General features: G+C 56.0%; 1 protein-coding gene across 1 annotated transcript; it reads left to right on the top strand.

The window, feature by feature from the left end:
• The first annotated feature begins 837 nt into the window (after positions 1-837).
• MMP2 (matrix metallopeptidase 2) lies at positions 838-26,514 on the top strand. Its single transcript, XM_062177661.1, has 13 exons — positions 838-1,005; positions 4,063-4,289; positions 5,065-5,213; positions 6,215-6,343; positions 6,576-6,749; positions 9,840-10,013; positions 10,730-10,903; positions 12,583-12,738; positions 13,823-13,964; positions 17,317-17,453; positions 18,946-19,105; positions 23,264-23,373; positions 24,736-26,514. Exons 1-13 carry the CDS (start codon positions 853-855, stop codon positions 24,837-24,839), a joined length of 1,989 nt encoding a protein of 662 aa, XP_062033645.1. The 5' UTR covers positions 838-852; the 3' UTR covers positions 24,840-26,514.
• Positions 26,515-27,317: the final 803 nt, after the last annotated feature.

Genomic DNA, 27,317 nt, shown 5'->3' on the forward strand with positions numbered 1-27,317 from the left:
AGGACCCTGACTGCATGTTGCCCATGGTGAACCCAGCAGGGTGTTTGAGGTCAAGCAAGCCTCCCAAATCCTAGGAAGGAGAGAAGACAGACGTGGGGGAGGGAGGAGGGAGGCGGAGGTCTCCTCTCTGTTTCCATCTCTGTCTTTCCATGGCAGTGCTCTCTCTCTCTCCAGCTCCAAACATCTGAAATCCGTTTTTCATCACCCCTTCCCACCTCTGACCCACGCCCCCCGGGCCTGGGGCTCCCGCACTGCTCCAAGCACAGCTGCTCTCCAAACTCAGGAGTTCCGGAGCCTCGCGACGGCGGCGCCAGATGTTCGCCAGCGGGGGGTCCTCGGGCTGCACGCCTGGAGTCGGGGGGAGAGGTCGCGCCCCGAAGGTGGTCGCCCAGGCCTGGTGGAGCCTGCGGCGGTGGGGGAAAAGGGTGGAGAAAGGAAAAAAGAGGAGGGCGGCGAGTGGGGGGTGGGGCGGAGAGGGGCGGGCCCGAGTGCGCCCCCTCCCCCCCGCCCCGGGCTGCCAGCGCCCTCCCAGCCCAGCCGGCCACATCTGGCGGCTGCCCGCCCTGTTTCCGCCGCATCCAGACTTCCTCCGGCGGTGCCTGGAGGCTACGCATCTGGGCTTTAAATATACAAAGGGATCGCCGGGACCTGCGAGAGCAGGCGGCCGCGGCGCGGGCTGGGACGCGGGGCCGGACCATGAGCCGCTGAGCCCGGCACAGGCTAGGCGATCCAGCCCGCGGACCCCCCGCACGCAGCGTTGTGCGGCGGAGCCGGCGCCAGCCAGGCGGCGACGCGGCGGCCCGTCCCCGAGCCAGCGACCCCCGCTCGACGCGGGGGCCCGGGAGCGCAGCGATGGAGGCGCGAGGGGCCCGGGGCGCGCTCGCCGGCTTCCTGCGGGCGCTCTGCGTCCTGGGCTGCCTGCTGGGCCGCGCCACCGCCCCGCCGTCGCCCGTCATCAAGTTCCCCGGCGATGTCGCCCCCAAAACGGACAAAGAGCTGGCGGTGGTGAGTTGCGGCGCTGGCCTCGAGGAGCCAAGCTGAGTCGAACTTTCCGAAACGGAGGATGGGGGCCGCCCCCGCCCCCCCCTCCCCGGACTGGGCACGCGGCGTGGGGGAGGGGCCGGCACGCAGCTTGGGGGGTCCTTGGCAAGCGATTGCGGAGATCTGTTTTGCAAACAGTGGGGTGGCTTTGATCAACGACTTGGCAACGGCCGGGACGCACGGGGGCGAGAAACGGCGGTGAAGGGCTCGCTTGGCGAATAAGGGGGACTTTGTCTTGTAGTTTGGGGCGGGGGTGGCCGGGGGGATGGGGCGGGCTTTTAATCGGCTTTGAGACGCAAGCGTCACCGCAGGCCTGCGACAAGCAACTAAAGGGGTTTCTTTTGCCAACGGGGACCTTTTTTGGAAAGGGGCGCCTTTGGCAGACAGTTTGGGTAAACTTTTGCTCACGTGAGGATGGCCAAAGACGGGCTTGGCACGCTTCTGGGAGCTGCTGGCACCCGTCTGGAGAGGGGCCTTAGCCAGACAGCTCGAGGGGACCGCTCCGCCAGGAATCCGGCGTTTGGGCGCATCTTTGTCGCCGGCTTCACGGACACCTTGGCCAGAAGGGGCCAGGCCTGGGGCTCGGAAAGTTTCCTCGAACTGCTCCAAGGGGTCGGAGGACTGGAGAACCCTGACCAGGCGGGCGGAGGGAGGGGCGGGCGCCGGAGGCCCTGGCGCGTGGGGCGGGGGCGGACGGAGCCCCGCTCGGGTCGGAGAGCGGCCAGCGAGCCCTCCCTCCTGGCCCGGCTCCCGAGCTGCGGCTCCGATGTTGTTTTGCGAGCGCGCGCGCCTGGCTCCAGGGGCTCCCTGGCCACCGCGTTGCATAAGCGGAGCCGGGATGCCAGGTATTGCCCTTGACCCTGTGAGCGGCCCAGGTCGCGGACCCCTGGAGATGTTCTCTCCAGCTAACAGCGTATCTGAGCCCCTGCTGCCTCGGCCATGCTGAAAACCTACCTTCCGTGCGTCCTGCGCCTCCCAATCTGTGCCTCACAGGAGACCAGTGTCCTCTTGTCGCTATGGAAACTGCTTCCTTCGGGATGGGGGTGTGACACCAGCCCTCTCCGCTCCCCCAGCAACTGCACCCTCCTCTGGGTGGATGGATTGGGGGACTTCCTTAAGGAGCTACATTTTTTTTTTTTAAAAGCGGCTGAAAGTGACCTAGCACAGGGATGTGGCTGCTGGAGTCACCCCCTCTGCAGTCTATGGTGTCCATATTGCCGAAGGCATTGATTGGGGAGGGGGCGTGGAATTAAGACCCCCTGGCTTCAGGTTGTGCAGGGACCAACTGTCCCGGTAATCTCAGTTTCCTTATCTGCAGACACAGGAGAGGCCGTCCCCACTGCTGGACTGTGGTTGGGCCTCAATAAGCACTAGCCACTATTACAATTAAGTCATTGTTGTGCCCTCCTGACCACACCCAGTAAGATCGGGGCCATTGTCATCAGACCTCCTGGCTCCTTTTGCCACTCCAGTACAGCACTTACCACACAGTTACTTTTGCATTTTTCTCTGACCATCAGATCCCCTGCCTTGGGATTTGAACCATAGAGTCTAGAAAGTTCTGTCTAGTACATCAGTTTATTCCCAGCTGTAGCACAGAACTTGGCATGTGATAGGTGTCAAAAAGCATTCACAGAAGAGCTGGCACTGTGGCAAAGCAGGTAAAGCCGCCGCCTGCAATGCTGACGTCCCATACGGGCGCCGGTTTGTGTCCTGACTGCTCCACTTCTGATCCAGCTCCTGCTAATGGCCTGGGAAAAGCAGCGGAAGCCTGCACCCACATAGGAGTCCTGGATAAAGCTCTTGGCTCCTGGCTTCAGCCTGGCTCAGCCCCAGACATTCTGTCTGTCTGGGGAGTGAACCAGTGGATGGAAGATCTTTCTGTGTCTTTCCCTTTCTCTCAGTAACTGTGATTTTCAAATAAATAAATAAGCCCTTTTAAAAAAGGATGCATTGAATAAAGCAGTGAGTTGGAGGGTCCCTGAACCTCCACAGGCTCTGGTTGTGGCCTCCGTCTGGGCAGATCCCTGAAGGACAAGACTGTTTTCTTTTTGGCATTGACATTCCAGGATTTGAACCCAGTTCTGTCTGCTACCAGAGCCCATGCACATGGTCCTTGATCTCTTTATAAGAAACAGGGGCCAGCATTGTAGCATAGAGGGTTAAGCTGTGACCCTGGCGTCCCATGTCAGAGCACTAATTGAAGTCCCAGCTGCTCCGCTTCTGATCCAGCTCCCTGCTAATGCACCTAGGAAAGCAATGGAAGATGGCCCAAATGCTTGGGCTCCTGCCACCCATGTGGGAGCCTGGGATGGAGTTCTGGGTTCCTGGCTTTGGCCTGGCCCAGCCTCAGCCAATGTGACCATTTGGGGAGTGAATCAGTGGATGGAAGATCTCTCCTCTCTCTCTCTCTCTCTCTCTCTCTCTCTCTTTCTCTTCCCCCATTACTGTGTCTTTCAAATAAATAAAACTAAATCTTTTTTTCTTTTTTCTGAGAGAGGAGGGACATGTCCCTAAGTCTCTGTCTGTTAGGTGGGTAAATGAGATGGTGGAGATAGAGAAAGGGTGCAGGAGTGTTGGGATTCTTAGCACGGCTCGTGTTAGGATACTTAGCACGGCTCCGAGACCGGAGTCTTTGCTCCCAAACCCGGATCTGCCATTTGTGAGCTATGTGATCTTAGGCAAGTTTCTTAACCTTTCTGCTTTAGTTTCTTCCTCTGTGTCATGGGGACAATGATGGTATCTACAGTATGGAGTTGCTGTGAGCATGGAGTGAGTTCACAACGCGGATGCCAGGGCCCGTCCTGAGCGCCCAGCAATGCCAGGTGGTAGCTGTGCTCTCTAGAGCCATTCCTCAGCTAGTGGGTGGTGGGGCCGGTCTGAGAACTGAGGACTGCCCCCAGGGCTCTGGGAGCCCTGGATTAGGTCCTATCTGGCCCCCGAGGGTGGGTGCTCCCTGCCACGGTCACTGCTGTGCCAGCCTAACACGACTCCTCGCCCTGGGGTGCTCGTTTCTTCCAGCAATACCTGAATACCTTCTACGGCTGCCCCAAGGACAGTTGCAACCTGTTTGTGCTGAAGGACACCCTCAAGAAGATGCAGAAGTTCTTCGGGCTGCCCCAGACAGGTGAACTGGACCAGAGCACCATCGAGACCATGCGGAAGCCGCGCTGTGGCAACCCGGATGTGGCCAACTATAACTTCTTCCCCCGCAAGCCCAAGTGGGACAAGAATCAAATCACATACAGGTGCCAGGGCAGGGCTGGGGAAGCCACGGCCGGGGGGCTCAGGGGCACACAGTTGTCTTGGGGGCCCCGAGAGGGATCTCTGTGGGGAGCTTGACACCTGGGGGAGTTTCAAACAGAGTTCTCGGGCAACAGAGTGAGACCTGGACTTGGGACTCATACTTGAATGCCACGGGCATTGGGCTCTCTCTTTTCTGTGATCTGAGTGTCGACTTTGCAGTCCCCAAAATGGGGCTCACAGAGCCATTCCTCATAGGGTTGGGGAGAACACGGATGGAAAGGGTTTCTGTGGCCTTGGGTACACAGCAAGAGTGTTATAAATGCCTGTCACTGGGTCGCTGGCACAGGCAGAGGGAACTTGGTGGTGGCTTGCTAATGGATGTTTTATTTTATAGAGTGGTTTTAATTGGTTGCTAATTAGGCTGAGAGCTCTGCTCTGTACAGCTGGTGCTGGATTCCAAGGGTGAGGTTCCGGCTGTGTGTCCCATAATGCACTATTTATGTTCCTGTTCCCCCAGCCTGAAGTGAGAGATAAATTTCCTGAGACAGGACTTTCATCTGTTGGCTGGTCTGGAACTCAGGACCCTGTGGGAGGGCTGTTGTGTCAGTGAACTCTGCTCTATATATATATATATATATATATATATATATATATACCTGCACACACTCTCACACATGCACACACTTACACACACATTTGCATGCACATGCTTGTGCACACACGTGCACACACTTGCACATATGCACACATGCCAGCCTGCATTTCTGCCACCTCCAGGATCATCGGCTACACGCCTGACCTGGATCCGGAGACGGTGGACGATGCCTTCGCGCGCGCCTTCCAAGTCTGGAGTAACGTGACCCCGCTGCGGTTTTCTCGAATCCACGATGGAGAAGCTGACATCATGATCAACTTTGGCCGCTGGGGTAGGCGGACAAGGGGCTGGTATGGGGGTTAGTGTGTAGGTTAGAGAGGCATCCAGAGGCAGCTTAGCTAGGAGAGTGGGAGATGTAGACACTGGAGCTGGTGTGGATGGGGCAGACCAATGTGCCGTAGAGACTGGATGTGAGGGCAAGGATGTAGCATGGGGTAACCTGGAAGCAGTGCAGACCTGAAGTCAGCAGTCCACTGTCTTTCCAGCCTGCTAGCCAATAGGTAACATGACTATTGAAACATGGGCACGCTTTGTAACAGACACTAAGACTGTCTCTTGGTCATGCTAGCCACAGGAGACTGGTGCATAGACAATATGGCTGCCATTGCAGGAAACTCTGCTGGATGCTGGTGGTGTATCCTGAGGAGCTGTAGCTCCCAGAGCAGAGCAGACCGTGGGGCAGTGTAGACCGAGACCCAGGGGACTAGAACTCAGGGTGAAGGCTTGGTGGTGGCTTGGTGGTGTGAACACTGGCAGCAGCATGGAGATGGAGGGAGCTCGTGTGTGACACCGAGTGGTGGATTGAGGAAGGTCAAGGACATGGCACAGGAAATAAGGTGGACATGAGGGTAGGCAGTGTGGACCTCTTGGTCGGAAAATAGGCACAAGGATTTGGTGTTATGGATCTTGGGGATCATATGATGCGAAGGTAGGAGTATGGTTAGGAGGGCGATGCTGCCAGGAGTGTAGACTGAAGGGACAACGAGAGGAAGTGGCAAGGACACCATATGGCACCGTGGGAGCATGGGTGGGGTCATTGATGGTGGTGTAGACAGTGGGTGAAGGTGGTATGCACACCAGGTGCCCTGTGGATTTCAAAGGGTAGTGTAGACCATGGTTTGATAACACCCAGGTCAACAGTCTTCTGACTTCCTGTTTTGTTTCCTGTTGTGGGTAAACCCAGGGTACAGGGGAAGGGGACATGTTCTAGGTGCACTAAAGGACTCCACATCAAAGGGAGATGTGGGTGCTGAGACCCAGTGTGTATTGCAGAGCATGGAGACGGATACCCGTTTGATGGCAAGGACGGGCTCCTGGCTCATGCCTTTGCTCCGGGCACTGGTGTTGGGGGAGACTCCCACTTTGATGATGATGAGCTGTGGACCCTGGGAGAAGGTCAAGGTAAGAAAGGGACCTCCATGTGCCCCAGACCTCCTCTTTGTCCCCTGCAAGTCTCCCTGTCACCTAGCAACAAGGACTATGGCTTCTCTGACAGTACTGAGCACCTCTGTCTACATTGGTGGGTTCCTGGAGACGGGTGGGCAGGGAAGTTACACACCTCAGTGAGTCAGAATCCCAGTGTTCAGAGAAAGGTCTGGAGCATCCAACCCCCACCCCATGTGTCGCCCCCCAGTGGTCCGTGTGAAATATGGCAATGCCGATGGGGAGTACTGCAAGTTCCCCTTCCTGTTCAATGGCAAGGAGTACACCAGCTGCACAGACACCGGTCGCAGCGATGGCTTCCTCTGGTGTTCCACCACCTACAACTTCGAGAAGGATGGCAAGTACGGCTTCTGCCCCCATGAAGGTGAGCATCTGCCTTGGCCGCAGGCTTTCTACCACGGGCCTCAAGCCTTGTTGAGTTCCCCACTGTACCCCTGGCTCTACTCTCACCAGGACTGGCACTGTCAGTCAACCAGTGGCCCTCGATATCCCGTATTCAGGCTCCGTAGCCCTGAAGTGAGCCATCCCTGTCTCTCACCAGAACTACTATTTATGTAATATTTTTATTAAATCAATTCAATTTTTTAAATGTATCACCATTAGCAGAACTATTTGTGAAGCCACGGGTGTGAAGAGGTATTTTTTTCTAACCTGTATTAGAATTAAATTGAGAACTATTAAAATGGCTAGTGGTTCTCTAGAACCACTCTGAAGATTGAGGGCTCAAGGGCATGAGGAGAAACTTGGTGATGGATGGAAAACCTTGAAGTGGGAGGGGGAGGTGGGACTCATACCATCCTGGTATCCAACCTGGCGTGGACATTCCAACCAGTGTCAGCCACTGCTCCTTCCCTGGTCCCGATGCCAGCTCTGCTCATGAGTGCGTGTGTGAGTGTGTATGTGTGAGAGAGAAGCAGGACTGTGCCATCTGCTTCTCTCCAGCTGTCTTTATGTCCCTTCACTCTATCAGACTTGTGTCTGCATCTCTGTCCACACAGGCATTTGGCTTGACTTAGTATTTTTGTGTGTGTGTGTTTGTCAGTGTTTGAGAACTAAAATTTTCAAAGATTTTGAAGTCATATAAGGGCAAAAGTTTTAAAAAGTACTAATAGTATTATGCATACTCAATCTTTTGAAAAATATCCTTGACATACTTCATAATCACAAATCATAAAAAGTATGTGTAACTTCTTAATCTAGTCATCATAGTCGATGAATTTAGATCAAAAGCCCAGGAAATTCGGGGAAAATAGGAGTAACTCTAACACTGTTTCTAAGTGTTACCTTCTTTCTCATCTTATAGACAGTTGAGCCTTTATAAAGACTCTTAGTATTTTGGGTGATAATTGCACTTTTTGTGAATCTCTTTTTGACCCCATTGCAACTAAACACTGAACATCTTAAAGGAAGGAAAGAAACATAGCTGTTAACTATCTTCCTGCTTATGCTTTTATTACAAAAACTAAATTTCGTATTAGGTAAGAGTTCAAGCCATTGACCATTAGTAAGTCAGAAAGTTTTAAATAAAAGCATTTTCTGTATCTTGCATTTCCCAATAGGGATCCAGGTGCTGTCAACCCCTCCATGAGCCAGTCCCTCTGCTTGCAACAGAGTGTCTTGGCAGTAGGAGGTCTAACAGCTGTGTTTCATAAGTTTGGGAAGGGTTTCTCCCTGTCTTGGACATAAGCCATCGGCTTGGTCTTTAGCCAGGTACAAGTACGCACAAGATGCACGTGTCTGCGTCGTGGGGCAGAGTTCCTCGTGACTCAGGCCCTCCTGACTGCTGAGTCAGCATCTGATTCTGGCCATCCTTGCTGGGGGTGGTCCAAGAGGAGAGAGGGGCTCTCTGGTGCTACAAATACAACTGAGAGGAGAACAGAGGTGGAGGGCTGGCCTCGGGCCAAGTGAACACTGCCTTTCCCCCACTCTGAGACCACCCTGGTGTCTGAACTCAGTTCTGCCTCTTCTCCAGGGCCCACTGTTTCTGACATTGCAGGACAAGGTTTCTTGGATGCAGAAGGGCTCAGTCAGATGGGGGCCCCGGAGGCCAGGGACTGGGCTGCATTCTGGCCATGGTGGAGTTAACGGGGGCTGGTGAGGTCACCTCTGGCGCTGTGGTGCACAGATGGTCCTTGTTACGCACTTGTGGTTTTGCTAGTTGGCAGTTGCAAAGACACACCATTTTGTAGCTTTGGGGAGGATGAGGGGATGGGGGAGCAGGAGGACCCAAGACAGACAAGTCCAGACGACGAATCCCTCTCTCTTCGTCAGCTCTCGGGTCCTGGCCTCCATCTTGGTGAGGTTAGAATAGCATCCTGGATTGTAGATTAAAGATGGCTGGAGATCACCTTCCCCTCCCTCTCTTTTCCTCTCATCCTCTGCCTCCCACAGGGACTGCAGCAGGGCCATCCAGGGCTTCAGGACGGAAAGGAGGGGAAGCTCTGTGTGTGTATGCGTGTGTGTGTGTGCGCGAATGTGTATGTGCGAATGTGTATGTGTGTGAGAACATGTGTTTATGTGTGAATGTGTGTGTATGTGTGTAGATGTGTGTGTGAATGTGTGTATGTGTGCATGCGTGTATGTATGAATGTGTATGTGTGTACATGTGAGTGTGTGCATGTGTGTTGATGTGTGTATGTGTGTACACATGTGAGTGTGTGTATGTGTGAATGTGTGTATGTGTGAATATGTGTGTATGTGTGAGTGTGTGTGAACGTGTGTGTATGTGTGTGAATGTGTGTATGTGTGTACATGTGAGTGTGTATGTGTGAATGTGTGTGTATGTGTGAATGTGTGTGTATGTGTGTGTATGTGTGTGTACATGTGAGTGTGTATGTGTTTATATGGGTGATAAGAGAGGGAGTGAGGGAGAGATTTTCATTGGTGCTTTATCATTTTTAGTTATGATCCTCATCCAAGTCTTTCAATTATGGGACCACGGCTGCCTCCTAGAACCAAAGCCTCAGTTTCCCTATCCATGAAATGGGAAGGAACCCTTGTGTCCTGCCCACCACAGCCAGTGTATTCAGCAGTCCACATGGTATAGGTGTCGAGCAGGCAGAATGGACAGGGCCCTTGGGACTGGGGCAGGAACCGGAGGTCTCTTGGGGCCCAAGTGTTAACCAGTTCATGGCTGGTGTCCATGGATTGGGCTGGCCAGGGAGGCAGGAGCTCCAAGGAGCAGCTCTTTATCGAAGAGTGGAGACGGTTGTAATATGAGAGCACTTCAAAAAGTTCACGGAAAAATGGAACTAAAAGGTGAGTTTATCCTGGAGCAGAAATGTTCGAAATCCACACTTAGTTTTCTCACATCTTTTCCGTGAAGTTTTCAGACTCCTTATATCTTAACCTTCGAGTTCACGGGTGTGAAGCTGCAGGTGGGTGGCTGGCCAGCCCTGTGCCACGTAGGCGTCTCCCTCTCAACAGCATCTTCCCCCTGTCTCCCCACACCCAGCCCTGTTCACCATGGGTGGCAACGCTGATGGACAGCCCTGCAAGTTCCCGTTCCGCTTCCAAGGCACATCCTACAACAGCTGCACCACGGAAGGCCGCACGGACGGCTACCGCTGGTGCGGCACCACTGAGGACTACGACCGCGACAAGAAGTATGGCTTCTGCCCCGAGACTGGTGGGTGCTGCTGCCTGGCCCTGCACACAAATGCCCCCTCTGCCGCCGGGCTCCCTTCCCGTGACAGTGGTGCTGGGCAGAATGGATGGAGCTGGGCCGGCGTCGGCCAAACTCAGAACACACATTGGGCGTTAGAGGTCAGGTGACGCCAAGATGTCAGCTCTCGTGGCCTCCTGACCAGGGCTGCTCTCTCCCTCTTTCCCAGCCCGTATTGCCGCGTTCTGCTCGGTCTTCCAATCAGCACTCCCATTCCCTCCACCCTCTCTTCCCGTATTTTTTGAGCACCTGCTTTATGAAGCTGATACAGAGACTGGTCTCTGCGGGACCCTGCCTGGGCATGGGGAGGTGCACCATCTAGGGCAGGGTGTTGCCACCATCAGCCCGGCCCCGCCCCCTTGACCTCTGGCCCCTCTGCCCCGCCCATGGGAAGCTGGTGATGGAAGCTCTGGGACCCGCCTGGGTGTGACCCTTCCCACAGGTGCCTGCCTGGCAGGCATCCTCATCTCCGTCCCCTATGCAGGACATGGGGTTACGTGCGCTGTCTTCTGCACAGGGTTACTGGGGGTCGAAGGGGTGGGATATGAGTAAAGCACTTGGTGCAGGGCCCGGGGTGGAGCAAGCGCTGCGTGAACTCGGCATTGTCAGTGTTGGGTCACTGCTTCCTGGCGGTGGCCTCAGACCCTTCTGCCCCCTCCCCCGTGCCCCCCTCCCCACAGCCATGTCTACTATTGGCGGGAACTCGGAAGGCGCCCCCTGTGTCTTCCCCTTCACCTTCCTGGGCAACAAGTATGAGAGCTGCACCAGCGCCGGCCGCAGTGATGGCAAGATGTGGTGCGCGACCTCAACCAACTACGACGATGACCGCAAGTGGGGCTTCTGCCCTGACCAAGGTACGAGGCCCTGGCCACCGGGCAGAAATGCTCGCCAGAGCTGGAGACCTCCCTGGGGTCCCATCTCAAGCAGGCACCACCTTCCCCCGTCCCCCAACTTGGGCAGAGAGAGGTTTCCTGCTTAGGCCCCGCCCATCTCAGCAGAGACCCAGCCTCCAAGATAAGGCATCTGTGCCAGCACCCACTTCCGCCTCCAGCCCTGCCAGGCATGGCTGCTGCTACCCATAGACGCCTGAGCTCCAGCACAGCCTGCCCTGCCTCAGGGAGGTGCTGGCTCCCGAGAGACAGCTCCACGGAAATAAAGAGATAGCCTGCAAGGGACTGGGTGGGCAGCAGAGAAGAGGGAAGGGGGCGTGGCCCAAGGCCTGCTCCAACCACACCCCCCCAGTCCGGAGACTCCTGGGGCCCTCCCTGTCTTACCAGCACCATCCTTTGCTAAGGTCCTTGTCAGTGATGGGTGCTGAGGACACAGGGACAACTCTGCCCTCCGGGACTCACGGGCTACAGTACAGAGCGGCCAGAGACGACAGCCCATGATCCTAGGGGGCCATCAGTCCTGGGGGCAGAGTGCTTGGGCCACTGGTGCACTCCGGCCTGTGGGGCCCAGGGCCACTGGGGGCATCTGGTCTGTGATGGTCCGGGGGGAGAGGGCTGGTCCAGGGTCTGCCAGCCTTGGGTCATTATCATGTTAGTGGTATTTATTTATTGATGGAACTTGGCAAGCGGCAGAGGTGGGCCAGAAAAGTTTGTCTTATCCCTTGCAAAATGACACTCTAGGACGGATGGTAATTTCACCTGCTCTGCTGCGGCCTTCTTTCCCGGAGTGGACGAGCCAGCACTGACTGGTTTTGGCTCCCCTGGGCTCAGTATCAATCGCCTGGGGCTGCCATGACACGATGCCACAAATCGGTCACTTGAAACAAGAGGCTACAAGTCTAACATCAAGGTGCCAGGAGGGGCATGTGCCCTCTGAAAGCTGCTTCCCCGACGTCTGTCCCTGTCCTTACATGGCCCGCCCCCTCTCTGTCTCTTCCCTCTCCCTATGAGGACGCTGGCTGTGCTGGCTTCAGTATAGGGTACTCTGTACTCCGGGAGGACCTCCTCTCAATTTCCATCTTCTCACATCTGCAAAGGCCCGGTTTCCAAATAAGCTCAGATTCACACGCAGCCAGGGTGAGGATCTGAACTTAACCTTTTGCAGCGGCCACAACCCCACCCACAAGAGGATGTGACACGGGCTTTGAGCACTGCCTGAGCCCGCAGTGAGAGGCGACCGCTCCGCCTGGGAGAGCTTTGACGGCTTGCCCAGGGATGGACTCGGCAGAGCCACGGGGGCGGCCTCTCTCCACTCTCCCAGCCTCTTCCTGGCAGACCCCGTGTGGCAGTCCCGGCCCCCAGTCTTCACAGAGAGACGCCAAGAGGGGGGCCTTCAGTGGGGGTTTGCCGGTCTGCTCGTCCTCTTCTCTGTAGCACGTGAGAAGCCCTCGCTGGGAAGGGGCCAGGGGTCTCTGGATGACTGCACTGGAAAGCAGCAGGCCGCATCTGCCATCCCAGAATTCTCGGGAGAAGGAAGCGTCTAGACCCCGTGGCAGAGCTGTCCCCGGAAGTCTCTTTTGCCAGAACCAGTTCCTGACTCCCATGTCTCTTCCCTACCCCTCCTCCCCTGCTGCGCCCCCCAGGTTACAGCCTGTTCCTGGTGGCAGCCCATGAATTTGGCCACGCCATGGGGCTGGAGCACTCCCAGGACCCCGGGGCCCTGATGGCCCCCATTTACACCTACACGAAGAACTTCCGCCTGTCACAGGACGACATCAAGGGCATTCAAGAGCTCTACGGTAAAGCTCGGCTTGAGGCCCCTGCGCAGGGCCTGGGAAGGCGGCCCTGAGCGTGGGAAGCAGTGAGGCCCCATCTTTCCGGGCGGGCCTGCTGCAGCCAAGGAAGGGCGGCGGAGGGGGACCTCGCTCCTGGAGCGTCGGGGGGGGGGGGGGGGGGGCGGGGCAGTGCTCCAGGGGTCGCTTGGCCAGAGCTGCTGCTGACACCCAGATGCTCTTGACCCAAGGTCACGATGTCTGGAATCCAGGAGAGTTGGCTAAGGTCAGGGCACAGTTTTCCAGCCTGGGGAGTCACCTGAACGATGCAGGGGTGAAAATTTCTAGTTTTCAAAATGTGCTTTTACCGTGTCATAGAAATGTCATACCTGAAACCAGGTCAACTCTGTTCCTCGCACTTGCAGTAAGGCTAAAGTTTAAAATGGCAGCCCATTAAGAAATAGATCCAATATATAAAAAGACCCTGGTGGTCCCCGGGCCAGGCCAACACGGGGCAGGTTGTGCCAGACCGATGACGTGTGAGGCCCGCAGGCTTTGAGAAAGAACCCAGGAGCTGGAAGAAGAGGTGCTGGGTTCAAGTGCTGCCTCTCCCTGCTCAGCAGCTGGAAGACAGCGAGCAGACGCTCACCCCTCTGAGTCTGTGACCTCGTGTGGCTGGGCGGCAGGGGAGTGCAGGAACTGACCCTTGAGAAATCGCCGGCCGTCGTGCTGGGTGCACGAGTGGCCCCCTGTGGGCATGAGAACCGGAGCTTTGGGTGTGACTCCTTGGGCAAGAGACTCAACATCTCTGGGGCTTAGCTTCCTCACCTGTGAAATGGGAATCCTATGGCAACCAGCTCTTGGGGCTGGAGCGAGGACTGACCCAGTGGAGGTCCACGGAGAGGGTTTCTGCAGCACGAAGGGCCAGGGGGTTCTGGTTTCTCTTTGCTCTCCTCTCTCCAAGCACAGACACCTTTATTTCTGGGGGGCTCGCACTAAGGCCAGAAGGTGATGACCCTTAGCAGGCTTGGGTGGGCAGCCCTGGGGGCTCTCTCTGGTGGGGAGAAGCGCTGGAGCTGGGGAGAGCCTACGGCCAGGTGTCCTCCCCCAGGGGCCTCCCCCGACGCCGGCACGGATGCTGGCACCGGCCCCACTCCCACGCTGGGACCTGTCACTCCTGAGATCTGCACACAGGACATCGTCTTCGATGGCATCGCTCAGATCCGTGGTGAGATCTTCTTCTTCAAGGACCGGTGAGTGCGGGAGCTTCCTGTGCCATTGTTCTCGTCTCCCCGCCCCTCCCCAACTGGAGGCCTCGCAGAATGACCGCTAGTGGACACTGTTGTGCCACCAAGCTCCCGATCTCGGTGGCTCGCCGTCCAGGCATTTCTTCTGCGATTTACCAAGGTTCAGAGTCAGGTGTGCTTTGCACGCCGTCCGTTCTCCCGAGGTGAGTCAGCAGCTCCTTGTGGTAAATTACAGGGTGCGAGTAGCCAAATCTAAGCATGCAAGCGCATCAGAAGCTTCTGCTCACATCACATCCGAGCCTGTTCTGTGGACTGAAGCAAATCGCACGGCCAAGCCCAGTACCTGCTTTAAGGGTGGCCCTGGCAAAACCACATGGCCACGAGCGTGGATGCACAATTCCAAAGTAGTTGTGCAAGGGAGCATTGGGAATCAGAAGCCAGTCTACCACAGGCCTTCTCCTGGAACGGCCTTAACCTCGCAGAGCCAGATTGCTGCGTGTACGGGGAGTGAGTGACCGAAGGATAGAGGGACGCAATTATCTTGCATGCTGTAGATAGAGGTTTCTTCTCAGTTAACCAAGAGCTGAGACTCCTCCCACTGCCCTAGGCCCCTGGGGAATGGCAGGCAGTGTCCAGGACTGCATTAAAGAGTCCATCGTGTCATCCTGCCATCGCCCATCTGCTTACTCATCCGTCTACTGGTCATCCAGCCATCCACTCAGCCGTCCCTCCATCCATGTGCTGATGGAGTGTAGCGGTTGAGAAGTTGGTCCTGGAGCCAGGCCATCTGGCTTAGAACATTTCACTTGCTTGATCATAGGCAAGTTAATGACGTACTTTTTTTTTGTTGTTGTATCTGGGTTTCTTCAACTATAAAATGGGGCCAGTGTTCCAGCTATCTCATAGGGCTCTGAGGATTAGACGAGCTTAGTACTTGGAATCATGCCTGGTGCTGAGTCAATGTACTCACATTATATTATCAACCGATAATTATTTGGTGTCCCCTCTGCCAAGGTCTTTACGAGCTGTGGAGCTGTGGGAGGGAGGATGGCGTGCTGGGGCTAGAGAGGCGACTTAATGTCTAGAACAGTGTTCTTGAAGGCAGGTGCATGGGCCAAGTCAAATGTGAGTAATAAAGGTGTTGGCTTCTGTCCCCGGGCCCAGGCCCTGTGGCTGGAATCCCTGGGGTGTGAGCCCCAGGAATCTGCATTTTGCAAATTCCCCCAATGATCCCTGTGCCCATCACCAGTGTGGTGTGGGAAGCAGAGGCAGAGAACTGGCAGTCATCCATGTAGAATGCAAGCAAAGTGAGCACAGAGGCATTGGCAAAAGGCTTATGTGGGCACATCCCAGGCCAGGAGGGCTTCCCAGCGTTCGGGTGGGTCCGTTAGTAGGGAAGCAAGCCTCCCATGCACATGCACAGTAGTGGGAGCGACAGGTTGGGAGGGTGCAGAGAAAGCCTTCCCGACACCAGTGTTCATGGCTTCCAGGGGAGGGCCACAGAGCCTGGGGAGGCTGGAGGATGGTCCATGGACTTGGGAGGAGCCTCCTCCACTCCAGGTGTGGGGTGCAGGTGCCCTGCCCTTCACGGGGTCTGCTGGCCAATGGGGAGATGGCAGGGGTGCAGAGGGAGGTGAGAGTCGGAACGCGGGGGAAGTGAGGTTCCATCGGGCCTGGAATGAGAAAGCAAGCTGTGTAATAACAGCTGTCAGTCTGCCCCGCAGCCCTGATAGGGAGATGAGGAAGAAGTAAGTTGGGGCCTCACTGCCCAGGAGTCTGTTTAGCCTGGAGCACTTCCCACTAAGGAAGCCTTGACCACGTGCATGGATCTGTGAGGCGGGGAGCTAGAACGGGCACCTGCCACATCACAGCTTCTTTCAAAGGGATTTTGATGAATGTTTAATGCACTCATCAGAGGAATCTGTAAATATTTCAGCACCGATTGTGTGCACAACTTGGTGCTAGGCTGTGGCGGGACAAGGACAGTGCCACGGGATGATTCAACCGAACTTTGTAGTCGGGTCTGGATTTGAATCCTGGCAGTGCCTTAGCCTCTGTCAGCTTCCTCTGCCCAAAGGAAGATCTCGACAGTTTCCCGTACCAGGGTGTGTCACTGCAAGCAACGAGAGAAAATGCGAGCAGCTTAAACGGTGGAGAGAAGTCGCTCTTGCAGGGTACAAAGTCCAGAGGAAGGCCCTTTCCAGGGACACAGAGGCTTTGTGACTTCATATCTTGCCTTGGCATCGGTTTCATTGCAAAACCGGATCCCCTCTTGGTCACACGATGGCTGCCGATGGTAACCGGGGCTACAGGCTTCCCTGTTCACATCCAGCAGAGAGGGGGGTGGGAGGAGAGGGAGGGGGAGAGGGAGAGGGAGGAGCCTCTGCCCCTGGACAGCTCCCCAGATGTGACGCAGCAGGCTAGCTCCAATCTTATCATGCCTACTGGAATCGTATGGCAACTGCTCAATCAGTTAACAGGTACCAGAGAATTCTAAGCTCTGATTGGCTCAAACTAGTAGTTCTCAGACTTTCTCCTGTGTTAGAATCATCTGGAAGGCTCATTAAAGCACAGATTTGGGGGCCCCGAGCTCAGAGAGGCTGATCTGTAGACCTTGGGTTGAACACAGTAATCAGCCTTTCTAACCAGTTCGCAGGTGGTGCTGATGCTGCTGGCTTGGGGACCACACTTGGAGCACCAGTGGCTTGGACTGATCAGGGTCTACTCCTAGGACGGGGATTGGGCTCACGGGGTGGGGGTTGGGGAGGGGAGGGATGGAGCAAGAGTTGGGGCTCTGTGGAAGGAAGGCCGCCAGGAAACGGGAATCGATGCTGGAGAGAGACTGAGAGTGCACGGGATTTTCTGTGAGATTAAATTACAAAGCACAGAAAGCACTCAGCCTCAAGAAATGATCGCTCTTACTCTTGCCAGAGTGCATCAATCTATTCCATTTCAATCCAGGAAATACCTTAGGGGCTCTGTTTCCTGCCTGAGTTGGCTTCTAATTGAACAGGAGGGGAAATACAAACAAACCTTGCTGTTCCATGTACTCAGTGTTGATGATTTTGAGAAGCCTGGGTATGGACAGAGGTAGTCAGGGAAGTCTTCCTGGAGGAGGCGAGGAGGAGAGCAAAAGGGGGTCGCTTCTCAGCCTGACAGGTGTAGAGGGGACTCTGCTCATTCTCCAACCTTCATTCGATGTCGCCTCCCCTCCCATCATGGAATTATCACTGGATTTGATTTGATTTATTTCATTTTCACTCACTGGGATCGTTTTGGGTGGGCTTCAGGGGCATGTGCGATTAGAGCTGCAGAGTGACTCAAGGCGTGGCTCCCGACCTCCCTTTCCTGGCCCCAGGTTCATTTGGCGGACAGTGACACCGGGTGACAAGCCCACGGGACCCCTGCTGGTGGCCACCTTCTGGCCTGAGCTCCCGGAGAAGATCGACGCTGTGTACGAGGCTCCCCAGGAGGAGAAGGCCGTGTTCTTTGCAGGTGTGTGGGGAGGGTCCCACGGTGCCCCAGGGCTCCCCACCCCGACTCAGACCACGTGCCCATGCCCCTGGGGGGACTCCCTCTTGGCAGATCCATTCTCTGATCCCAGTCCCCCAAACATGGGCGTCCCCTGGGAGACTGGTTCAGACACCCAGCATCAGCGCAAACCTTGGCTTCTTGTTAGTCCTCCATCAGTCCTTCCGAGTCCTTTCCCGGAAGGAAAACGAAATCAGTGTCGTGAGTGTGCGTGCGTCCCTTGCACCTGGTTAGTGCTGCAGTCTCTGACAGGCAGCAAGCTTAAGTGGGAAATTTTAAAACTGATTTTTATTTTTGAAAATTTAAAAAAAATTATTTATGTATTTAAAAGGTAGCTGACGGAGAGAGAGAGAGAGAGAGAGAGAGAGGAAGAGGAAGATAGATCTTCTATATGCTGGCTTGCTCCCAACATGGCCTCAATGAACCAAGGCTGGTCTAAGCTAAAGCCAGAGTCCAGAGCTCCATCCGGGTCTCCCACGTGGGTGGCAGGGGCCCGAGGACCTGGGCCATCTTCTGCTGCCTCTCCAGGCACATTAAACAGGGAGTTGGACCAGAAGTGGAACAGTCAGGACGCAAGCCGGCGCTCTGATACAGGATGCTGGTGTTGCAGGGGGCAACTTAGCCCATTGCAACACAACACCAGCCCCTATGTTCATTTGTATTTAACAGAAACTTGTTTTATGCGAGGTAGTTAGTTACAACTGGATGGCCATTTCAAACCAGGGAGGAAATTTGTCATTCAGTAAATGATAGGTAGACAATCAAAAGAAATATTTAAAAATAAGTTTCTTTCTAGAAGATTTCAAAAAGAACTCATTGAAAGCAAAATATTAGGTAAGTGAGAGTCGAATGAGTCTCCGGAAGTGGGAAGGCATCGAGGCAGGGTACGTGGCTGGTGTTTGAGCGCCTACCATGTGCTGGGCTGTGCCCTGCTGTGGCTCACAGGCACCTTGGGGGAGACAGCCAGCCAGGCTGTCGGCAGGGAATGCAGTGTGGACTATGAGTGGGCATCGAGGGGGTCCCCAGGTGGTCTGAGATGGGGTACGGGGGGCTCCCTCAAGCCGCTGGAGGCTCAGCCTGAGCTGCGGTGCTTAGTGTCCCAGGCAGCTTCCATCTCCTCCCCTCCGTGGTGATCCAGGGTCCTGGGCGGGCAGCTGCTGGCTCACAGGACACCCTGTGCAGATGAGGCCAAGGTGCCTCCTCATGGCAGGTGTGGCGTTTGCCCGGGCTGGATCTCCCCGCATTGGCTCGGCACCCTCTCTGATCAACTGTGTGTGGGACCTGATTCTGGATACCAGACCCGGCTGGGAGCTGGGAGCCGTGCCCTGCTGAGGACGGCCCTAGGGAGGGCCTCTGGGAGGCACAGGTCGGGGCGGTGGCGGGTGTGTGGGGGACAGGCTGGAGCGGGGATTTCAGCAGCAGCTACCGACCAACACATCCTTCGCCTCCACTGCAGGCAACGAGTACTGGGTGTATTCGGCCAGCACCCTGGAGCGAGGGTACCCCAAGCCTCTGACCAGCCTGGGGCTGCCCCCCGATGTCCAGCGAGTGGATGCGGCCTTCAACTGGAGCAAGAACAAGAAGACGTACATCTTTGCTGGAGACAAGTTCTGGAGGTAAGGACAAGGGTGCAGCTGCCATCCGGGGTCGAGTTCGGGGGTTGGTGGGCCACGGATGCCCCCTCTCTGGTCACCAACCTGCCGGAGCTGCAGGAAGTCCCCGGAGGATGGCCCTGCCTGGCAGTCACTGCTGTATGGTTGTGCTTGCAACCCCTTCCCCTTCTCAGAAGTCTTTTGATCAAGCCATACCCATCTGGCCCATGGTCACATTTTGGGGTGACTCCTTGAGAAAGAGAGAAATAAAAATAATTGCCAGGACTGACTTCGTGAGTCAGAATCTAGTCCCAGGGCTCTGGGAGATGGGCGTGATTGTTATTATTCCAGTTTTTAAGATGTAGAAACGTGGGTTCAGAAAGGTTGAGTAACTGGTGTAAAGTCACACAGCCATGTAGTGACAGGCTGGGATCTGAACCCTGTTATTCTGGCTCCCAGAGAACAAGCCCTTGTTCAAATTCACATGGACTGTATCTGGGGTAATGGGGGGGGTCCCAAGAGATGGGGTGGAGGGGGCAGGGGTGGCAGAGGGTGAAGTACAAAGAAGACAGGAGCCAGCACCCAAAGCAGGCAGCAGCATCCTCTGGTCCACCTGCGCAGGCTCAGCCGCTGCAGACGCAGACTGGCAGGTGGCGGTTTGGAAGCAGGTGGCCTTGTGCTATGAGTGGGCACTGAGGGGGTCCCCTCGTGGCAAGAGTCCAGTTCTGAGAGGCCAAGGTCAGAGGCAAGGTGCCTAGGGGTGCGATGTCCAGGCCCGATCTGTGGGAGGCGTCCCACACGTAAAAGCTGGGTCATAATTCTTCCCACTTTCCAGATGAGAAAACCCAGGTCCAAATCAAATCACATATTTTAATAACTCACTGCAACTTTAATTAAAATAACTTATTCTAAGTTATTTATAGATACGGGTGTTGGCACAGAGCCTGGATTACGGCGGGTCTTCCAACGCAGCGCCCCCTTCCCTGTACCCGTCGGGTCGTCTGTCCCAAGGAAGGGGCGATTGGTGGACAAATCCTTTGGGGTCTTTCCCTCCCCTCCCTCACAGTGGCCCTGAGTTCCTTCAGTGGCTGCCTCTGCGTCTGCTCCCTACGCAGGACTGTAACCAACAGGGCACGCCCTGCCTGGTGCCTTTGTCTGCCCCTCCTGGAAAAAGGCCGCTTCCTTCCCAAGGCCTCTCTCCTCTCCGCCTTCGCTCGGCTCCCCGCCCCCGCCAGCAGCTGCCCTGCCGTCAGGCGCTGCTTCTGTCCCGGGCCTGCCAGTGGCAGGGTGGAATTCCAGACCTCTTGCTAAGGCTCTCGGCTAGCTCAGCTGATTGCTATCTCGAGAAAGCAAACAGCCAGGAAACCACAGACAGGGCCCTCTGCTCGCCTCCCCAGCACAGGCGGGGACTGGCAACTCAGGGTGGCTGGGCCGAACCCCCCAGTCTCACAGGCGCGGCTGGCGACAGGGAGAGCCCTGGCGTCTTTGAACCTCGCTGTCAGAAAGACGTTCTCAGGCCTGCTCTCGCCATACGCTCTGCAAATGCAGACATGCAGGAGAGACGAGCCCGTGTGTGGACGTGAGTGCAGTACGCACACGCACAAGCCCACACCCAGGGACACACTCGGGCACACACTGGCACGGGCGGCGCCTCGCTGCGTTTCTGGGCGGTTAGGTCCCTCTCCGTCCTTGTTAGCGAGAAGCCCTCGTCTTCAAGGCAGGGTCCAGGAGGGACAGCCCGCCCTACACAGGACGCTCCGAGAGACTCCCTTAGAAGAGGCAGGACGATGCAAAGGCCTGGCTCGGGCCCTGGGCAGGGCTGCCACGGCAGACGGCTCTCTCCCCCAAGGAGAGCGGGTTTATGAGCTTGAGACACTGTCGTGGTATGGAGAGAGGTGGTGAACCGCTACCGCCGGCTTGCCAGGGAGAGCTCAGATTCCATTCAACCCACAAATATTCCTTCTGTGTGCGCTGTCCACCAGGCGCTTGGCTGGCTGCTGGGGAACTGTGAAAGAACAAGACTGAAACAGCGAAGGCGAGAATTGATGCAGGCAGTCGTGGGCCTGAGCCTGTACAAGCCCCCTGCATTGCTCACGTAAAGTGGCAGGTTGTTAGCCCCGTTTTCCAAGTGTTGCAATTGAGGCTGGAGTGGCAGCGAGATACAGCTGTGCGGAAGCTGGGACCCACGTGTGTATGTTCCTGACACCTGCCCCACCCCGCGTCTCCTGCAGCTACAGACAAGTCCTGAGCATTACAGGGAACCTGTTCAAAACAGTGCGTCAGCAAGTGGGGCTCTGACCAGAGGGTGATGGGGACGGAGGAGAGTGAAGGTCATGGCCCCCTGCAGAGCCAGCTCTTCTGATGGCGCGCTGCTGAGTCCCTCCTGGACGTAAAGATCTTGGAAGCAAATTAGTTCATGAGCCTCAGTTTCCCTAGCCATACAGTGGGGTTGGTTCTTTAGTTTACGTTTTTACTTATTTATTTGAAAGGCAGAGAGACATATCAGGCAGATCTTCCATCCATTGGTTCACTCCCCCAAAATGCGCACAGCAGCCAGGGGTGGGCCAGGCCAAAGCCGGGAGCCTGGCACTTCATCCGGGTTCTCCCACATGGGTGGCAGGGTTGAGCCATCACCTGCTGCCTCCCAGGGTGTGCAAGAGCAGGAAGTTGGAACCAGAAGCAGAAACAGGACTGGAACTGGCGCTGTGGTGTGGGATGCCTGTGCCCCATGCAGTATGTCAACCATTGCGCCAAACCCTAGCCCCAGAAGGGTTGATTCTTGGACTCTCCACTTTCTGGGAGCAGAATGAGAAAGGCATGGGGATGAGTTCCAACGTGAGGCGCCTGTGTCTGAGCCATCCTGACTGTAGGGGCTGGACCGAGAGGTCGGGGGAGGGGGCGTGGACACTGAGCTGGGGAACTTGGCTTTGGTAACACAGGTCACGAGGAAGTATGTTAGGTTTTGCAAGAAACAGTCTTGTGATGCAGCCGGCATTCAGGAAGGTCTCTCTGGTAGTTCTTGGGGGTGATGGGCAGAGGCATAGAACCCCCGTGGAAGGAGCCTATGGAAGGGGAGGCTGGTGTGAGACTCCGTGGAGAGGTGAGGCTTCCGTAGGGAAGTAGAGAGCTGGCTAGCGGCACTGTCGAGGAAGGCTCGGAGCCACCAAGATGGAATTCAAACACAGATCTGTCCAGAAAATCAGCGCCTCGGAAACTTGAACTTGGCAGGCCCACACCGGGCGCTCGTTAAATATTTGTAGAACAGTGAGTCCATTGAGTTTAAGTGGAGTGGTGAAGAAATCAAAATGACAGCAGCATTCATTAAAAACGTTTTTCAGAAAGTCGAAAAGACAGAGGCAGAGCTGGCCAAGGAGAAGAGGCTGCCAGCGGGTGCCCCAGGTATTCACCGGCATTGAAGGTGGGGCCCCGAGTGGCTGTGGGGTGCACAGCTGCAGGTGCAGCTGGGACGCCCTGTGACACACAGGCTTTGGGCTCACAGCCACCACCCGCACTGTAACCTCACTCCGCGAGCGCAGTCGGCTCCCAGGACGTGACTGTCGGCTCTGCTCGACAGATGAAGGAGCAGCAGTAGATCTAAGTCACGCAGTCCAGGACCCACGGAGCAGGTCCCCAGCCTTGGGGCTCCTGATCCAGGGCTCCTCAGAATACAGCAGGGGTCAGAGTTGGGAAGGAAACTAGCATTTCCCAAATGCTTCTTAAAGACCACACATAGGCTAGACCCTATTTTACATGCGTTATATTAAATACAATCCCATTTTACAGCTGGTACAATTGAGGTTTCAAGAACAACTTACAGCCCAGGAGCCAGACAGGTCTGGCTTGGACTACCACTTAGAAGCCGGGAGTGCTTTGTAAGTCTCTGGTCTGTGAGATGAGGATGACAGTGGTAACTGTCATGAGACTGTTGACAGGATTGGGTGAGAAGGTGTATGGACAGTGATTGACACACCAGCCAGTGTGGGGTCAGTGTTAGAAGTTGTGTTAACATTGTTTTTATGGCATCGTCCAAAGTCATGACAGCAGCAAGTGGAGCTGGGATTCAGATCCAGGTCTGGCTCCCTGTCCTCCGTGACCGCTGGCTGCCTCCCTGAAGGACTGAGGCTGGGGGCTGCCTGGCCCACGGAGAGGCCTGGCTGGCTCAGCGTGTCCGGTTCCTTACAGATACAATGAGGTGAAGAAGAAGATGGACCCCGGCTTCCCTCGGCTCATCGCGGACGCCTGGAACGCCATCCCCGACCACCTGGATGCTGTGGTGGACCTGCAGGGCAGTGGTAAGCACCCAAGCCCCTCCCTGCTCTCTGGGACCTCTACCCCAAGCCTGGCCCCAGCCCCTTGCAAGCACACACTCCCTCATTGTGCAGGGCAGCCATGCCGCTTCCCGGGGAAACAAACCAAGTCCTTCAGCCAGTGCTGGGCAGGCATCCAGACCCCCGACCTCTGCTCCCTCTGCCGGGCTCCTGGGCAGCAGGGCCCCTCACAGCTGCAGGGCCCAGAGCCAGGGCCGGGAAGGGAGGGGCCCTGACAAGGGGGCGGGGAGCATGGGCCCGTGCCCTCCCTCCATGCTGGGGTCTGATCCTGGCCCCTTTGCTTTTTGCCGGAGGGCACCCATTAGCGGAAGGATGCTCTGTGCTATGCAAGCCACTCTATCCTGATCATGTGCCAAGAATCCCCCACCCGACTGGTGCTCCCTGATCCCTTGGTGAACGACACGAATCCAGCGTCAACAAGGCTGGGAGCGGCAGTCGGAAGCCGTGTTCCCAAGGAGGCCTCTGTGAGCTCTCCAGAGCCCTGGAAATGAGTCGAGTTCAACTGTTGACAAGAGATATCAGCTCAATGCCACAAAGGTTTTTTGAGGCCCTGCCATAGGGCACACACATCGTCCAGAGCTCCCGTGGCTCCAGATCTCACCTGTGCAAGAGAAAGCAATGCACAGTCAGGGGCGAGGTTAAGGATAATATTCAAGGATAAACATCTGGGTACCAGGGCTTTCAAAGAAGTCAATGGGACCATGTGTGTCGGGAGTCGCACGCACATGGCAAAGCCTCCGCAGGCCAGGCGGGCAGCACAAGTGAGGAAAGCAGGCGGTAGGAAGTCGTGGCATCTGTGGTGAACCAGAGAGCGCATGGCTCATTGCAGGAGGCCTCTGTTTCCTAGTTGCTGGCCTGTAAGGATCGGGGCCCAGGGTTGTGAGATAACTCTAGGTTAAAAGAAGCCAGAAACCCGTGTTTCATGTGATTTTGTAGCTGTCTACATATTGGCAGCTTAATCAGAATTAAAAGACAAAACAAAACAAAGTGTGTGAACCAAGTAAAAGCCACCTGTGGGCCCCGCAGGGCCGGCGGCCTCTGGTTTGCCATCTCCAGGACATGGAAAGTGTTTCCTCTGATGCCGGTGTGACCGGAGGCCTCTGTCATTATGGTCAATATCAGCGCTAAGTTAGCTCCCAGTTAGAGGTGCGCACGCAGGGACCGCGAGGCCTTCCTTCCACACCGTTTCCTTTCCTCGAACCCTGGAAGGCTCTCTTCCGGTTTAAAGGCTTCTTGCTTACACCAGGCAGACATTCTAGAACCTTCTATGTCCCATCCCCTCTGTCGGTATGGGGTGGTCACAGCCTCTCTCCTTTCTGTGTTCAGGTCACAGCTACTTCTTCAAGGGCACGTATTACCTGAAGTTCGAGAACCAAAGTCTGAAGAGCGTGAAGGTCGGAAGCATCAAGACGGACTGGCTGGGCTGCTGAGCCGGCCCTGGGCCCCGAGCACCAGACGGAGCCCCGGGGGCCTGGCCGCCGTGCCTGCACTCCCGTAGTTAATCAGCCTTCTCACCCCCACCTGATAATCTAAGATTCCAGAGAGCGGCTCTACCCCGTGCCCAAGGCAAGGTGCTGGCTGTTTCCCTCCCCGGTGCCCCTTCCCCTCCAATCCCGTCAACCCTCAGAGCCACCCCCAAAGAGATACTTTGGTCTTTACAATGCGGCCCTGCCTTGGGCTGCCCTGGTGCTGCCACACTTGAGACTCATCTCCCTCCACAACCTTCGGTGGCTCACGGCACCCTCGGAGCCAACAGGGACTATCTCAGCAGGGCACTGGTGGCCCGACAGCCTGGCACGGGGCAGTGGGATAAGGGCACAGCCAGGTGGCCACCCCAGACACCTGGCTTCTCACTGCTGGCTGCCATAGAGCCTCCCCCGCATTAGCAGTTTGCTTTGTATGCACTTTGTTGTTATTTTTCCACTTTGAAACTGCATTTCCTGACACAAGGACTCAGGTCATCTGAGGTCACTGCACGGTGCGGCGCAGCCCGCCTAGCCAAGCTCCTTTGTTCACTCTGCCCAGCCGCTGCCTCCACTGGATGGAGGAAAACCCAGTCATGGCTCCCTGCTCCGCCCTCCCCGCTGTCCCTTCAACCGTTCCCCATGGGAAATGTCGCCAGGTGTGAATAAAGACACCAGCTGAGTGGCAGTGTTTGCATCCGTTTTAGCCGAGAGCTGCCACAGCCCCACAAAGAAGAAACTTACAACATCTGACTCTGCTTCCTGCAGGACACAAGTGATGCTTGCTAGAAAGGTCAGAGCTGCCAAACTAAATAGCAAGGGAGCCACAGGTGCAGGTGTGTTGGCCCGAGTCCCTTCATCCCTTACGGATTGAGCCCTGGAGCCCTAAGACAGCAGCAGTCCTGTGACTGCGCAAGTTCTGCTTTCTCTCTGACTCAGTTTCCTCAACAACACCACCGGTTCTAACGCTGCTGCTGACAACAGCCACCGCCAGTACAACCACCGAAAGAGGTGGGTACGAGCTGAAGCCTTAGCGAGACCCAGAGAGAAACGATTTGCTCGGGATCCTACAGCTATTAGGTGACAGGGTCTAGGTCAAGGGCAAAGGATGACCTAGAGGAGGAGCCATGTACTCCAGAACCTCCATCAGCAACACATCCCCGTGCCCCAGCCACCCGCAATAGACACACCTGGGGGGAAACAGTGTGCTTGCTTTGTAAACAGCCACTCTGAGCGGGTGAGCACCTGCTCCTTCCTCCCAGACTACCCACTCCTAATCCCCTCCCGTACAGAAATCCTGCAGGGGCTGCTCCAGGCCTGGGGTGGCTGGTTTTCAGAGACCCCTGCCAGCTCTGAGGTTGCATAGCCTGTTGCCTCAGGTCCCTCCTGGTGAGGCAGGTGGAAAAGAGTGAGGAATGGACACATCTCTCTGGAGGTGACTTTGGTGGGGTCCTAATCGCCTTTTCTCCCCTGCTGGCCTGCCCACCGGCTCAAGTTCTTGAGTGCCTGGAGTGCCAGCCCTTCTGCATGGTGTGCCAGCCCCGACTGGAAGCTTCCATCCTGACTACAATATTATTATATTATTGAGGTTCTCTGTTAGGAGAATTAAAAGGTGCCGTGTCTTGAGTGCTTTTCTACACTGTGCATGCGTTAGTTTATTTACTCCTCCCGACAACCCTATGGTGTAGGGGGTAATCTGCCATTCCTTGGAGGGATTCAGAGACTTAACCCAAGACCACCCGTCTGTCCAGCAGGGTTGGGAGATTCTGCGATTCTGCAGTGGGTAAGTTTGGAGGAACGGCCGTCTTAGGATCCAGCCTCGGGTTGTCACCCTGGCCACTTGCCTGCTGACAGATTGTTCCCTGTCCTTTCACTGCTAGCAGGACAGCTCCTGCGCCCCTCCCCCCTCTGCCATCTGTGTAGGTGCAGACAAGCCCCTGACTTCCTCCGGCTGCAATGGAGCCCCCGCCACAGTCGCTTCCCTTTTTTGGGCCAGGTTCCTCACAGCTGTTGGTCTGCCTTCTTGGAGCAGCAGCTCAAGCTCCTCTGTGCGCCCCTGTCGGTCCATAGGTTTTGAGGGGGACAGACCCCACTCTTGCACCAGTTTCTGTATGAGGACTCCCACCCATAAACAATGCACACCCAGCTCAAACTGGTTTGCTCCCTGACAAAGCACACTTGAAACTAAGCACTGGTAACCCGCATCCAGGATGCGGGAATTCGGGGAAGTGGATGTCCTGGTGTGGCTGGATCCAGCTGTGTTTATCCGAGCTGTGTTTATTACCATCTGCAGAAGGAGGCGGTGAGGTCCATGGAGATGGCTACTTGGCTAGCATCGCAGAACCAGTAAAATGCATTGGAAATCCAGTCGGCCTGGTCCTAAAGCTGAGAACGGCCTCAGTGGCTCTCCTCGGAGTCCTAGGGATACTTGGTTTGTCATTGGTT

Source organism: Lepus europaeus, chromosome 19, assembly GCF_033115175.1.
Source record: "Lepus europaeus isolate LE1 chromosome 19, mLepTim1.pri, whole genome shotgun sequence".
NCBI classification, from domain to species: Eukaryota; Metazoa; Chordata; class Mammalia; order Lagomorpha; family Leporidae; genus Lepus; species Lepus europaeus.

Coding starts and splice junctions, on each gene's coding strand:
- MMP2 (XM_062177661.1), top strand. CDS start 853: ATGGAGGCGCGAGGGGCCCGGGGCGCGCTCGCCGGCTTCCTGCGGGCG. Junction 1,006..4,062: donor CGGACAAAGAGCTGGCGGTG/GTGAGTTGCGGC, acceptor CGTTTCTTCCAG/CAATACCTGAATACCTTCTA. Junction 6,344..6,575: donor GACCCTGGGAGAAGGTCAAG/GTAAGAAAGGGA, acceptor GTCGCCCCCCAG/TGGTCCGTGTGAAATATGGC.